General features: G+C 40.0%; 1 protein-coding gene across 2 annotated transcripts; it reads left to right on the top strand.

The window, feature by feature from the left end:
• Window positions 1–661: 661 nt before the first annotated feature.
• Window positions 662–15,049, top strand: scamp2 (secretory carrier membrane protein 2). Of its 2 annotated transcripts, XM_069163241.1 has the most exons (9): window positions 662–802; window positions 4,541–4,618; window positions 5,663–5,749; window positions 7,476–7,587; window positions 8,399–8,527; window positions 8,964–9,123; window positions 10,260–10,361; window positions 12,046–12,163; window positions 13,047–15,049. In XM_069163241.1, exons 1-9 carry the CDS (start codon window positions 746–748, stop codon window positions 13,194–13,196), a joined length of 993 nt encoding a protein of 330 aa, XP_069019342.1. In that variant the 5' UTR covers window positions 662–745; the 3' UTR covers window positions 13,197–15,049. The 2 variants fall into 2 exon arrangements, with proteins under 2 accessions (XP_069019342.1, XP_069019343.1); XM_069163242.1 differs by lacking the exon at window positions 4,541–4,618.
• The last annotated feature ends 451 nt before the right edge of the window (window positions 15,050–15,500 follow it).

The following is a 15,500-nucleotide window of genomic DNA, read 5'->3' as shown; positions in this document are numbered from 1 at the left end:
GTGGAGTGCTCCTTTATTTATATTTTTCTTTAGAGGGTTTCTGTGATCGTCTTTAACCATCATCCTTGAAAAATATGTACGTAACCACAGCAGTCAGGTCCCATTTAACCCCCAATTGTGATTTAAAGTCCTGCGAGTTTAGCTGGATTCATTTAAACCATCGCCAGTTATGCCTTAAATATACAGTATACATATTAAATGACAGAGCAACACCCGAATTTAGATATCGGGTTTATTTTTTCCTCAACTTTATTTGATTCATACAAAAAAATATACAAAATTTAAATATTTTTCGGTCGTTGTAGATAATGACAGTAATAAGGGCTAACTGATTTGTTTGTACTTAACGGGCTTCAAAGTAAAGTCTTTATTAACTTTTCTTCGAGACCATTTTAATTTATGTAAAACTTGGCTTTTAAGTATTTTTTTTTTCATAAGATTCAGAAATGTCCAGTACTTTTTAAGTTAAATGTACAATGTTTAAAATACACACCCCCGTGTTTGTTGCTCACAAAGTATTTATACGTTATTATGAGACCAAATTGATTTGCATGAATATTCGTAAAGCGCCTCCCGAGAGGAGTTGTGGGTGGCGCGCTTCGCTGCGTCTGTCAACTGGCTTAGTGCGCCTGCGCGTTAAACTTCATTCGAGGAAGTTGGTCGGACGGGCAACTGGAGCGACAGAGAAGAGTTTGTTGTGAACTCCACTTTTAGAGAGGATAAAACACCTCGCGGCCCTTCCAAAATGTCGGGATTTGATGACAACCCGTTCGCGCAGCCTGCTAGCGACAATCCTTTCAATGTAAGTGTTTGGTTTTAGTTGAATAGACGGTAAGGCGCAGTCAAAGCTGGTTGCTGACATTCGTTAAAAGGTAGCTGGCACGCCAGGAAACTAGATGGGTGGATGTCGGGGGAGGGACCTACTTCTCCTCTGTTGAACGCCATTTGGCTAAAACGTCATGATTGACAGGCTTTTAACCAATCAGTGAGCTTTGCTGCGAAAGAAGGCGGAGTATCCTATGAGGTCAGTTGCAGGAAGTTAAACTGTAGCCAAAGGGGAATGTGTGTCAAATCTTTTCTAGCCCCGTTACCATCGTTACTACTTACTTTAAACGTGATTCATATAACTCTGTTGAGGTGATTTGCTGTCATTTTGGAGTCCTGTCACCTACATTGGTTTGCTCACAGGATGTAGCCTCGAAGCCCTAGAAGTCTATTCATTCTATAAAAAGCTCTATAACTTCATTGTGTTGGTGTCATATGAATTTATTGAATTCGGATAGCTTTCATCCACAAACAAGTGGCCCCCTTTGTTTACAATTAGACTTGTTTAAGTTTAAAAGAAAGAAAGAAAGAAAATGGGATGAATTAGTAATCGCACATGTCATAACGGACTCTATAAATTGCATTTAGTTTCATTTTTGCTTTTGTTTTGTAACATGGCACTCCTATAAAGATTTTTGATATTCCAGCTCTACAAAGTTTGAGTTTGCAAGAAGATACACATAAGAGGTATAGTCTACTTTTTTTCACTTTTGTCTAGTAGAAATAAACGTGTAATGTCCTGATTCGCTCTGTGTATTCATTTTCAAGGATATGCGCCACGTTTTTTTTTTCTCATTATCTGCAAAGTCATAGGCATGTTGACCTACTTTTCTGCTGTAGTCATGAAGCTGTATGTTCTCCATCTTTCCTTATTATGGAGTATGAAGCGGATAAAGTTTAAAATTTGCCGGCTAATCTTGTCATGACTGTGGTTTGATTGGAGTGTTAGAAGTATAACAGGGACCTTCCTCAGTAATGCAGGGAAGGGTTGCAGCGTGAAATATGAATAGATAAGATAAATAAGAAGTAAGGGTAAATAAGTAATTCAGAGTTAAACATACAGTTAAATATATTACATGGTGATTCTATTTTTTTTATATATATAACGCTCCAAATCATATTTAGGAAAACTGTTCTTCATGATTACAGTGATGTCACATAACACAGATACTTTTTTTTATAGTAGTACAGAGTAACACTTTATTATAACATCATCAGTGGAGAGCACTGTTTGTTTGACGGGTGTGGAAGTGGCTGAATAAATATCCCAGTAGCAGCTGGTGCATGTTGTTTTTGCCGTAGTACAGATAGCTTCACTGCCAAGATGTTATATTCATACAAGCCTGTCGTCTGTGGCTACATGAAAGTTGCCAACCTTTAAATGAATTTATTCTTTTTTATCTTGGGGGAAAAAAATTGAATTGAAAATGTGCGCCATTAGTGACCATGAAGTTGAACATGTTGTTCCTTTTTTCTATAGTGGGCTTTTGTGACCATGCAGTCCTGAGCATATGGCACCGTAGAGCTGTGGTATGCAGTGTGAAGAGTGACTCAAGTCTATTTAGTAGCAAAATTGAACAGCACTTGTGAAATTGGTACAACAGCCACACCTAGACAGTCAACAGACATCGCAGCATGTCCTGTTTCCTGGTGCAGAGACGTTTACGGCAGGACGATTCCATCACAAATTCATTTTTACGTGCTTTTATATCAGAGTTCATCATTTTTACATTCTTATCAATGGAGAGGTGCTTCTCCACACTCCTTCGCTGTTGTTTTGAAGGTGGTGACTTCTTGTCTTTGGCTTGTCCCAGATTAGTCCTGATTTCAGGGATGATTAGTGGTTATTGTCATCAGTTTTTTCATTCACTGCTGTGTGTGTTGCGTCATTAAAGGGCACAAGCAATCACCCAGTTGTTATTGAGCAGGATATGTTTTCTGCCTTTCCAAAAGGTAGATGCGTTTTGCATGTCAGGCTTTGAATATCACCATGAGACACAGAGACATCATTCAAGTTCATGAGTGCATTTGTAAAGTTTCTAGGTTCATTTAGTTTAACTGTATATTTGAATTCAACTTCCCCCCCCCCCCCCCCCCCCCCCCCCCAAAATGCCAAGTTTTAGGGAGTTAAAGTGTTTAAACGTTGCTCTGTTTCTTGCTGGGAGCGTTTACAGGTGTGTCAAGAGCAGATAAGTCACAGTGAGCTCAGACTTTGAATCACATGGGCAGTGAGTGACGTAATGTGTTATCATGTGAGATAATCGGTCTGTCCGCAATTTACAGGTGAAATTGATTCGTCACAGATACGAGAAACGATGCTGGCTGTTGTTAGTGTGTCGTGATATTGCTTACTGTTTAAATGTGTTTATTTTTATGGCATATATATATAGTCAAACTTAAGTCCTTCAATACCTGAGATCTATTTTGCATACATGGCAGATTCAGCATTGCTCTGAGACTCTATTATACTCCAGCATTATTAATTAAATGTTAGCCATAAAAATATGCCCCAACTTATTTATCGACTGATATTAATCCTGCTTCTAATATTTTTCTGCCAAAACCGTTCGATAACTTCGTTTAAGGTTTCATTGCAAAAAAATGTTTTATACAGTATGTATATATGTGTATATATATATATAACATTGGAAGAGTCCAGTATTCTAAATATTTGTGAACGTATGTAAAGATAAGCACAGCTCCTTAGATATGACGTGTGTCGACTATCATGGGATGTTTGTTTATATGTATCTCAGAATGTTCCAGAAACATCTTACATGTTCTTACAAAGTATCAGAGCCTATTGAGTCTCGATCAGACTTTACATGTTTTTTTAATCTTGGAGTTTTCCAAAATGCTGTGGAAATCATAGGAAAGGCGTAAAAATAGAGACAGTAGTAGCAATCAGAAACGTGTTTTCTTTTTCAATTGGAAAATGGCATTAAAAATGAAATGATAGCATACATTTGTTTTTTCTTCTGGTCAAAATGAAAATGTTTGGAATGTTCATTGAATTCTTCTGAACAAGGCTTTGCCTTACTTTTGTCAAGAATTCCCACTCAGCAGCCGGTGGCCTGTCATATCAGAGAGAACAGTTAAACTAATTGTGAGCTCTTTGACCAAACACTAAAGTCATTTAATGTTCACCAATATTTTTTTTCTAAGGTAATGATTCATCAGACCCTTTCGAGGTTACAGCAACAATAGCTGGATGTTAACCTACTTTATGACTTGATCAAAGCACTGTGCCAGATTTCAGCATCTCAGCAAGTTAATAAAAGGAACTTCTAAGGGAGAGTTCTTCAGGAGATAAGATAGGCAGCAGTAAATACTTCTTTCTTTATTTTCAGAGGTCAAGTAGAGAACCTCTAAAATAATTTGCACATCTTACTGTACAGTTTTAACCATTTAAAATGCTATTAAGTTGTGCTCTATTACTGCACTGGTCTGTTGCTAACAGCTTACTAAACATGGTAAAAGGAAGTCCACACATAAAGTTTGAACCCAGTCTCTCTTATATTTGTGTTTTTGAGCACCTTCACTTGTTCCAGCTGCTCTGAGCTTATTCTGTTCAAAACGCAAGAAATACAGAAATCATATTGATGATAAGATTCCGAATTTATTTAAAGTCGAAGCAACTTGTCGTGATATATTTGTTGCTTGTTGTATTGTGATTATTGATAATGACGAGTGACACATGTTTTGTTGTTTTCAGGATCCTTCTGTCACTCAGGTCACCAACTCCAGCACAGAACCAGCTGACCAGTACAGCTCTTTCTCTGCTCATTCCAAAGTATGACATCAGAAACCGGCGTCATTGTCTTCTTGTTTTATGATTTTCAGACCTCTTCGTGCCTTTAAAAGTGAATGAAGAAGATTAGTCTTCTCTTTCATCCTTTCTTCTACTTGTCTTTTTTTGACTCATATTCTTCTTTGTTCTTCTTCTCAGTTGTCATGTCTTGATTGGCCTTCTATTATTAGCCTCTTTCTTCTCATCAGCCTTCAACCTTCGTTAATAAATGTCTCCCTTCTTTCTTTGACTGCACTGCAACAGCCCGATAAACGTGAATGTCAGTGAGTGATCGAAGTGACACCGCTGGTTGAACGAATGCTGCGAGTTGTTGCGACTGTTTGAAATGAGAAGCTCATCCGGGGGACTCAATCCGGTGCCTGATCGAGCTGAACTAGCTCCTCTCAATGCAGAGAAGTAACAGCTCTGCTCTTAGTTCATCCCGGATGGCTCCTGAACGTTTACTCGGGCTGTGACGGTACGGTGACGATGGTAATTAGCTCAACTCCGCAGCAGGCGTCACATGACCGTGGTGTTGCGGTCATGTGGATATCGTCGCAGCCCTACTTCTCACTGTCGCATAGAGAGACTTGCCACCCTGCACAGAAAGCTTATTTCAGCTGCTTGTATCCTCGATTTCATGAGGTGAGGGCAGGGATGTCGGCCGACCTAAACAGAGAGCTATATCTTACTGTTCAGCTCCCCTCTTCACCAATACAGTTCAGTACAGGGACCGCATTACCGCCGCTGCTTCTCCCAGTCTGATGCACAGACAAGCCCTCGAGCATCCTTACACACAATCCCAGCCATATGCTAGGTCTTGACCTCTTCTAGCTTCTCTTCCTTTTTAGCTTAATTATTAATCACCTTCTTTTAATTGTTGATTTTTCTTTCTTTGTTCTTCCTCTCTGCCTGCTCCCTCTTATGTTGCCTTTCTGTCTGTTTCCTCTCGTCTTCATCCTCCTTCCTTTTCTTGTTTCTCTTTTACGAGCCTTGCTATGTCATCATTGCATGTGCGTCATTTGTTTCCTAATTGTTGTCTTCCAGGATGACCTCTCCGCTCACACCACCCCAGCCTCCACCTCTCCCTACCAGCCTGCTGTGCTACAGCCGTCTACAGAGCCCAGTCCACAGGTGAGATCACAGACTGTCTATGCCACACCCTCCACTTATCTGCAGCAGAAAAAGATCACGTTGAAGTACAATGAGGTCGAGGACTTCCCCTTGTCCTCTTCCTCCTGACATGTATCATTTGTATTTTCTTTACACTCTGTTATTGTTCTCATAGTTTGAGCAGCTGCATGTTTCAGTTTTCCAGCCAGAACAAAATAAACACAAAACACAATGGACTTACAGAAACCAATGACGTCACGATCAACAGTGCAGAGCCTACAATTAGTCAGGTGTCCATATGGATGTCAGGGTGGGCCACTACTCCATGAAACTTTTCAGATGATTAAGTTCTTTTTCGTCATATGAACAATGTTCTTTGCAGATTCCTATCATGTGAACTTATGGTTTTAAGTCATATCCCATTTTCTGTATTGTCTTTGTCTTAGTTGAAATGTTCCAAGGCATTTTATTGAAAACAAATATGATTCTACCTTCACTTAATGTAGTTGTTTTATTACAGTTACAACGGTAGGAGACATGCTCAGAATTGCCAATTTGTTTTTCTAATGATTTCCCTTCCTATAATTTATGATACATTGTGTGTGTGGGGGAGGGATGGGGGGGAGCCACAGATAGATATTGGCACCAAAGCCATTCACTATTGTTTCACTGCTGACAGTAACACCTGGTGACCACAGAGAGCACAAGTCATGCAGATGTACATAAAATAAAGAGGTGGTGTGGAGTTCATTCCTCCTGCAAGGTTCCCGTCAAAAGAAATCTCCCAGTCCCATTTTGCCTAAAATCATTGGGGGCACCAAAATCAAAGATCCCAAAAGTCGACCTCAAATGTGACATCTCACAAACTGAAAGACAAAATTAGACTTAAGGCACAATTTATCTTAGTAACTTTCATCTTACACATAAAAATAGAGGTTCCCATGACATCTGCCACGCAGAATAAAATCATTCAAATGTTACTTTTAGCCAACAATTTGCTAATTTAAAGTGTCGTTCATGGGAAAGTTCCAACCTCAGAGTGAGAGAATACACCTATTCACCTCAAGTAGGTGAATAGGTGATAATAGGGGAGCTGGACATTCCCAATTCCAGCCATCTGAATGCGCAGTTAGACTTCTAGATGTAATATCTATAATGAGTGGATGTGACTAAAGAGCTCGCCATCCACTCAGTCTCCCACCCTGTCTCCTCAGATAGCCTGAGTGTTACCTGAGGATGTTTGGTGGCGACACAAACATCTACTCAGTTTACACACAATTTGAATGAGGTTCCTTGTCATAAATATTCACTGATAGGACGACACGGCATCTGTGTCCTTCCTTTTTCTGCTAAGTCTGACATCAGATATGGTGATCATGAATATGGATTTATAGTAACATGGCCCTAAAAATTCAAGAAGGGCTTTATGAACACTTATGAAAACATTTGTAGTGCTCAGGATAGCTGTTGATGTCTTCTGTAACGGCTCACAGTGGCTCACCGCTACCTTTCACGATAAAGGTAAAATGCAGGATGATGTGAAGTTAATTGTGAAGTTTTTGCATCGTTGTTTTACGGTAAATGTGAGACCCTGTTGTATCTGTGCCATTTGCATGTTATGTGAAACCCCTGCCAGCTGCTGAAAAGTCTCTGCACTAATGTTACCCAGATAAATTATTGTACATCGAATGTGTTTGTTGAGAAAAGTGTTTCTGACCCTCCTTTTTTTTTTTTTTTTTTTTCCCAGGCGACTGCTGCTGTAGCTCAGGCCAACCTGCTGAGGCAGCAGGAGCAGCTGGAGAGAAAGGCTGCCGAGCTGGACCGCAGAGAGCAGGAGCTTCAGACGAGAGGCCCGACAGGTCATTAAAGATGAAAACCCCTCCTCCCTGCAGCAGTGTCAGAGGCAGCACAGCTTACTGAGACGGGAAAACAATGTGCAGTGTGTGCATTATGTATCAAAGAGGAATATAAAACTTGCTGCGTGTAAAATCCTTACGCACAGGCTGGGAAAAAATGCTTAGGTCTGCACACCCAGAAAATTATTGAATAAATGACTGTTTAACTCTAACATATATAAATATAAAAATCTTCTGGTAGCACTACTGGACTACTACACTCGACGTATCACCTTTCAGCTTTGGGGTGTTTGCTGAGGTAATGTTGACGTGCGCTGAAAGCCAAATCGTGGTCGTGATTTTTACTCAAGCATTTGCAGGCAACAGCTCCTCAAATACGAGATTTTTCTTTGTTCATCATCAGTTACTTGTTATTGATCATTATTTTGAAGATTTATAAAAGAATGATACATGTAAAGGTTAAAAAAAAAATAATAATAATTCCCGTCTCAGATTTGTGCCCCACTAGGTGGAGGAGAATGTATGCAGACACTCACATCAGCTGTGTTGCAGTGTTTTAGTCACTATTTAGTCATTATCCAGCCTGCTTGAAACGCTGCTGTACGTTACCTGCTTCATAGATGGATATATGTCACATTAATGTCTCAATATTTTCAAAATAACCACTGATTGAAGTTTCAGCACTTCAGGAGTTTTACTTGTATATTCATCATGATTTTTGGCAGAGCTGGCCTCTCTCTGCCTTCAGGGGTGGAGCTCTTGTGTTGACGACATGCAGGGTTGATGTTGTCTCTCTTGTCTCTCCGTTTGACAGGTAAAGAGAACAACTGGCCTCCACTTCCCAAGAACTTCCCCATCAAACCGTGTTTTTATCAGGACTTCTCAGATGAAATACCGCCAGAGTCCCAGAGAGTCTGCAAGATGATGTACTACCTCTGGATGCGTGAGTGTATTACATTGTTTGGGGGGGGGGGAGGGGTATCAACACAACAGAAAAGTGATACCACAATGAAATGTGATACACGTTTTGTACCGAGGAGAAATGTGTGGGCTATTTTTACCAGTGTAGACAGAAATTTGCACAAATCAAACTAAAAATCTTGCAATGTCTTTTGATGCTCTGAAATCAATATTAATATAAAAATGTTGTTTGAATCCCCTGAATAACCTGTTCTGGTTGATACCGTGTTTAATATGCACTACTTATAGCAGCACAAATTCTCGGCCCCTCCCCGCCCCCCCCCCCCCCCACACACACACACACACTCCCCCACGCAGTCATCTCGGATACAATGTTTCTGTTTGCTACATGCATAAAGATGATGCTGATGTTGTAACCTGTTTTTGTTCTCACTGACTCTCTCCGCTGTTTCCTGCAGTTAACTGTGTGACTCTGTTCCTCAACGTGCTGGCGTGTCTGGCTTACTTCATCACTAATGCAAGCTACGGTGTGGATTTTGGTCTCTCCATCCTCTGGCTCATCCTCTTCACTCCCTGCTCCTTCCTCTGCTGGTACCGGCCTGTCTACAAGGCCTTCAAGTGAGTCTCCCTTCACATGTGTGTACATGTGGCCTTAGCAACTGGCACCTCTTTAATTCACTTATAAATGCACTAATGATACAAACCTAATGAAATGGATTCAAAGGTGAAACTATAGGATTTTTCCCGAGCCATGATTAACTTTGAAGCTAGGTAACCGTAGGGGAAAATCTTATTTAAATAAAGTTATAACCACCCACTACTACTGGACCAACTCTTTATCTATAATTACCGTTAATAATTTACCGTTGTCTCTGTGGCGCAATCGGTTAGCGCGTTCGGCTGTTAACCGAAAGGTTGGTGGTTCGAGCCCAATTTAGGGCGGCATGGTGGTGCAGTGGTTAGCATTGTCACCTCACAGCAAAAAGGTTCCGGGTTCGAATCCGGTCCTGGGCCTTTCTGTGCGGAGTTTGCATGTTCTCCCTGTGCTTGCGTGGGTTCTCTCCGGGTTCTCCGGCTTCCTCCCACCATCCAAAAACATGCACCTCAGGTCAGGTTACCTGGCGCCGCGCTAGTGGCAGCCTGCTGCAGCAGCTCCCCCCTGAGAGCCCCCCTGCTGTAGTGAAGAAATTTCCCCTCGGGGATTAATAAAGTGTATAAAATCAAATTACAAGGCCCAAACCATGATACCACCGCCAGCATGTTTCACAGATGGGATTAGGTTCTTATGTTGGATTGCAGTGTTTTCTTATATCCCCCCCAAAAAAATTCTCATTTAAAACCAACAAGTTCTATTTTGGTCTCAACTGTCCACAAAACATTTTTTCCAATAGGCTTCTGCTGATATTTGGCAAAATGCAGACAGGCAGTGAAGTTCTTTTTTGGAGATTCATGGATGTTCTCCTTGCAACCCTGCCAGGAGAACACTAAACAACAGTGGTGTGCACCATTGTTGTTTAGTGTTCTCCTTCACATTAACCACTGAGCGAGGTCCTTACCTGCTTAAAGGTTACCTGGGTTCCTTTGTATAATGAAATGTAATGTAATGTAATAATTGTGTTGTTTTCTTAAAAGTACTAAAACATATATGACATGTACTCTTCACAATAGTCTTAAATTGTAATTTAAAAAAATATAGCCATTGATGAGTCAGTAGTGTGAAAGTTAACTGCATGATTTGTTTTCTCTTCGTTTAGGACGGACAGCTCCTTCAGCTTCTTCTTCTTCTTCTTTGTGTTTTTCTGCCAAGCGGTGATCTTTATCATCCAGGCTGTGGGCATCCCCAAGTGGGGAAACAGGTGAGTCACACGCTCTTGTGTGTTATTTTTAAAAGTTATACACTACACTCATGCCGCATAAAGTTTGAGTTCACTGATCTAATTTATGCACGTCCTACTAACACATAAACAAATAAAAAAGCAATCTGTTTGATCGGCGTATTCAAGATATGTTCACATGCTTCAGATTTATTGAAAGAAGTAATCTGTCTCCTTTTGGTTCTTTGCCTTTAATATCTGAATTATGCGCAGTGAGCTGTCGTCCTCTCTCTTTTCTCTCTTCCTCATTTTCTGCATTCTTTCATCTCTTCTGACAGACACTTTCCATTCTTCAGCCTCCCTGTCTGCTGGTAACGCTGTAAGTTTCTGCTGCTCTCTGTCTCTGCTACATCCTGTTAACACGCGCACTTTCTTTGTTCTCTTACCTCATGCAAGTTAAGTGAAACACCAGTTCAGAGGCACTTATTATAGCTAACATGTAGTGACCTTTTTAAATACTAATCTTCTCCCTTTCCCATTTACATTTTGTTCAATTTATGGTAGGTATGTTTGCTTCACTTTTTAGTCTATATTTTTTTTCTCCTTTGAGTTTTATCTTTTAATATTGAGATGAATATAATTGTTAGTTGTACTACAGTAAAGTTAAGTCCATATTGGACAGGTTTTTACAAGTAAAAAGGAAAATGAAAAAACAATAGCAAATAAGGGCTGTAATGTCTGTTAGATATGTTTTAGTTTATTTTACCACCTTAAATACCTTTTGAAAACTCCAGAATACAAGTCTGAAAGTGACACCAAAAAAAAAAGAGAAATAAATAGATGAAGTAAATGAAGATAAATATGTGGCTTGGTAAACATCCAGATGATTTTCTACTTTGATCACTAATTACCTCAATTCTGTTGTTGCTCTACTTTTTGCATATCCCAACCTCAAGGTTAGGTTAGGTTAGGTTAGGTTAGGTTAGGTAGTTACTTTATTAATCCCCGAGGGGAAATTTTTTCGCTACAGCAGCATACAGAAGCAATAAGATAATAATAGAATAATAAATCAATCAGGTTATGATAGTAAACCTCATATCTATATGTCTGGGATCTAGGTTGTGTCTGAAGTTACATTTTAACCTGTGGAGGGTGCATAGACTCCAAAGGGTGCTGAGCTATTTAAATATACTGAAGATGAAGTTTAGAAAAGCCCTTTGATTTCAAAATTTCACTTTGCAGAATGATCCTTGTCCAAATGCCTTTTCATTCATGCCGCTCCATCCCCCCTTTTCTCACTTATGTTATCAAGACACTTTGCATAATAGCAAAAACATACCCAGTGGAGGAGGCACTTATTTTGAGAGTTGCATTTCATCTGTCATCCTATGAAGATGAAATGCAAATTAGTTCAGCACAGTTTTAACAACATATTCTGAAATTACAAAAAGGTACTTTTAAGGATTCATTAATATGAAAAGGTAAACCCACTGAAATTTGTGTCATGCATTCACATTACAATTAATACCACTTTTAATATGTTTAATATTCTTTTCGCGCTGCCTCTTCAACACTTTCTTCTTCTCTCCCTAAATGTAACCCAGCAGAATGCATGTATACTGTATGTGCCTGCATACAAATGTTTCATTGTGTTAAAGTTGACCTTCGGCTTAACTAATACTGTTAATGAGATCACCGAAAACTCTGTGATGTTTGTTGATTTCAGTGGCTGGATCACTGCCTTCACCGCCATCAATTTACACACGGCCGTGGGAGCCATCATGATCATCGTGGCCATCCTCTTCACTATATGCGCCGTGATGTCTGTCATCCTGCTCAAGATGGTAAGAACCTCTCTCACTGTTTTTGACTTTAATTTGTGGACTAAAGGTGATGGAAGTGTCATTACTTGTGTGTTTGATCAAAGTGTGAAGCTCAGGGGCTGCAAAATGAAGCCAACGAGGACCTGCCAAAAACCGCAGTTCCTCGAATGGCCACTTGAGGCTGGATTGAAAAGCGAGTCAATACCTATAAACCCCCACGTTAAAATGCCCAACTTTACAGCAGAAATAAACATGTCTACTGCCTGGCATTAAAAACAGTTTAAGTCTCAATAGCTAATTTCCCCGTTCATTCAGCAATCAGGCTTCATTTGATCCACATCAGTTTATCCACACACCACCTCTTTGCCCATTTTTTACAGTAGAAAGGATGAGTCAGGTATTGCTAAGATAGTGACGGCCAGAATCACAGAGAACTGAGCCTCAAAAAAACTTTTCAGGAAACTTATGGTTGACCTCACTGAGGCTACATACATTTTTAGAGTCTATGGTTTGGTTGAAAACCAGAGTCATTGCCAAATTACATTTTCACCCACTGGTAGCAAGACTTATTTCAAATATTCCTCAGAGGGAAATTTATGTCTTTGCAAAATGACATGGCCATTCAATAGAGATAATTATTCTGGACCAAAGCAGTGAACCATAATATTCATCCACAGAATATGTAGTGTGACTAAAATGAGAGCCTAGAGGAGGTTGAAATAAGAAGTTTAGAATAATGTATTAGCACCAATCACATTCATTTTTGAGTCACTAATCATTCAAAAGGACGTCCCCACTTGTATGTCATAGTAGATTTTTCGAAGGATAGTAAAGGTTTCATCTCTGTTCAGTTTTCAGCTGCCTGTTGTTCAGCAGTAAATTGAACTAAATGATTTCTCCTCAGGTGCACAGCATGTACCGCCGTACCGGGGCCAGTTTCCAGAAGGCCCAGCAGGAGTTGTCACAGGGCGTCTTCACCAGTAAAACCTTCCAAACAGCCGCGGCCGGAGCAGCCTCCTCCGCCGCGCAGGGAGCCTTCCAGGGAAACAACTAATGGTTAAGGCTAAGCAGAGCTCCTTTCCACAGGTCAAGGTCTGTACGTTATCAGGTCTAGATTATGACGTAAACTGAAGCTGAACAAATCAGGAAGTTTAGGTTCCCTGAGAACTCACTGGCGGACACTAAACCAGCAGTGATTCCTCCTGAGAGTTATCAGTCCTCTGGGAACAGCTGCTGCCTTTTGGAGCCAGCAGCCGGACTTCTGCAAATCCTAATCTGACTTTCTAATGTATAGACCTTGAGCCAGGTGAGGCTCGTTCCTGGCCTCCCTCCTTTCACCCTTACTATCAGTGCAAATGTGATTCCCCGTATTACCTTTTGCTTTTCACATTCAGTGTGTCTCCTGCAGAGCGACATTGTCTCTCTGTGCGGGTGTAAAAAGCAGCGGAGGGGAAAGACACACATCAAGTGTAAACTGGGGTGTGAAGCACACATGAAGTTGACTGATTGCTATCTCAGCGTGTCTTTGCTTTGTATATTTTGTGTGCAATTTTTTTGGGCCATGCTCCTCAGTGTGGTGTGTGTGTGTGTGTGTGTGTGTGTGTGTGTGTGTGTGTGTGTGTGTGTGTGTGTGTGTGTGTGTGTGTGTGTGTGTGTGTGTGTGTGTGTGTGTGGCATGCTGATCACATGCATTCCTGTGGGTGGGGTCTGCCTGTGTTTGCCCACACTGATGGTGGCTCCTGATCCTGTAATATACTTAAGATGAAGTGTTTGTCATTGATTGACATTGATTATCTCAAAAACATTTATTTTTGGTGTTGAAGCCTGGTTGGAAAACGGTTTGTGCCACAAATTTCAGTCCATTTAGAAAGAAAGAAAATCTATCCTGTACTTAATTATGATCTGTCTGGCAGTAAAGTTTTGGACGTTATTGTAAATAGTCATTTAAGGTCATGTCAGTGAGAAAAAACTTTGCTCTTCTTGGAATTCAGTTAATGGTTAAATGTCGCATCCACACAGAGTCCAATATAATTTCACTTTAGGCCATTTTTGTGCTAAACCATCAAACTGGCGATTTCAGAAATTCTCTCGGTGCGATGTTAAAAGGTTTTTGAAGCAGCTTCAACTAAATCTTTACACTGCATTTCTAAAGGGATGTTTCTAAGAAGATCAAAGCAGTACTGTCTTTAAAAATGAAACATTTTCATGATAGATTAATTATCTCTCAAGAAGAGGGACACCTATTCATACGGTTTACTTTATTGTGCTGAGTCAGTCCAATCTGGCGCCGGTTCTTTTGATTTTACTTCTATTATTTGATAGAGGAGGAACGTTAGGCAGTTTCTTTGTCACAAAGATTTTGAAGTAAAACTGTATATTTGGCAAATGTGAATCAGCAGGAACAATCAGAAATGATCTCGGAGGTTTTCTCAGAATTCACGGCGATTAGACTGTATCTGATTAGACTGTATCTGATTTGTAATTTCTACCAGAGCAGTGTGAATTTGCTAGAACTTACCTTCCTAAGAACAGATCCGGTGTCTCACAGATTGTTGAACTTCTTGGAAGAATTTCAGCTCTTTAAATTCTTCTTTGTACGTCTAGAAAACGATCACCGAGCTCTAAATTATTTGCATACTGGTGTATATTTGCTAATGTTGAAAAGCATGCATATGAGTGTGTTTATTCGACGTACTGTTTTAAAACATCAGTTTGGATGTAAAGTACATCAGCATTCCTGAATAATAATTGCAAACTCAGATGATTTATGTGATGTTCTCGCACAAGATAAGATTTGTATTAATTCTCTCATTTCTGGATGCATTGTATTGGGAGATCAAAATTCAGTGCCTTTTGTATTTCAACGTTGAATACAGCATCTAATAAAATGCTTTGCTTTCATTTAAAGGTGTAATTGTTTTCCTTACTTTCTCATGATCTGTATAGTTTTTGATAACTTTATCAAAACATCTGTATGTGCAGATTTTTACATTTATGAACGCTTGTTTGGCATTTTCAATCTATTGATGTATTTAATCACTATTTTGTCCATTTTATGACCATTATTCTATTTTTATAAACATTTATTTTGTGTACTTTAAACTATGAGGAGAGAGTTTCCATCTAACTTGAACAATATCATAAAACTGACCAGATTCTCCACAACTGGGAGCTGTTTGATGAGACCAGCTCTACACCTGCCAACTTGCACCGTCTAAAGCAGGGGTGTCAAACATACGGCCCGCGGGCCGGATCCGGCCCACCAGGGGGTCCAGCTCGGCCCGCTGGATGTCTTTGCTAAGTGTGAAAATTACAGAAAGACATAAATTGCATTTCTATGAGAATATGGAGGTTTATG

The sequence above is a fragment of the Embiotoca jacksoni genome, unplaced genomic scaffold (genome assembly GCF_022577435.1).
Source record: "Embiotoca jacksoni isolate LCO1_2020_lvr unplaced genomic scaffold, fEmbJac1.0.p SCAF_3, whole genome shotgun sequence".
NCBI classification, from domain to species: Eukaryota; Metazoa; Chordata; class Actinopteri; family Embiotocidae; genus Embiotoca; species Embiotoca jacksoni.
Note: the sequence above shows the minus strand (reverse complement) of the source record. Positions and strands in the feature narration are given on the sequence as shown.

What these genes read in the sequence shown, in the direction of transcription:
- scamp2 (XM_069163241.1), top strand. Translation starts at nt 746, where the DNA reads ATGTCGGGATTTGATGACAACCCGTTCGCGCAGCCTGCTAGCGACAAT. An exon ending in TCAGACGAGAGGCCCGACAG is followed by an intron (nt 7,588 to 8,398) that starts GTCATTAAAGAT and finishes TCCGTTTGACAG; the next exon opens with GTAAAGAGAACAACTGGCCT. An exon ending in ATCCCCAAGTGGGGAAACAG is followed by an intron (nt 10,362 to 12,045) that starts GTGAGTCACACG and finishes TGTTGATTTCAG; the next exon opens with TGGCTGGATCACTGCCTTCA.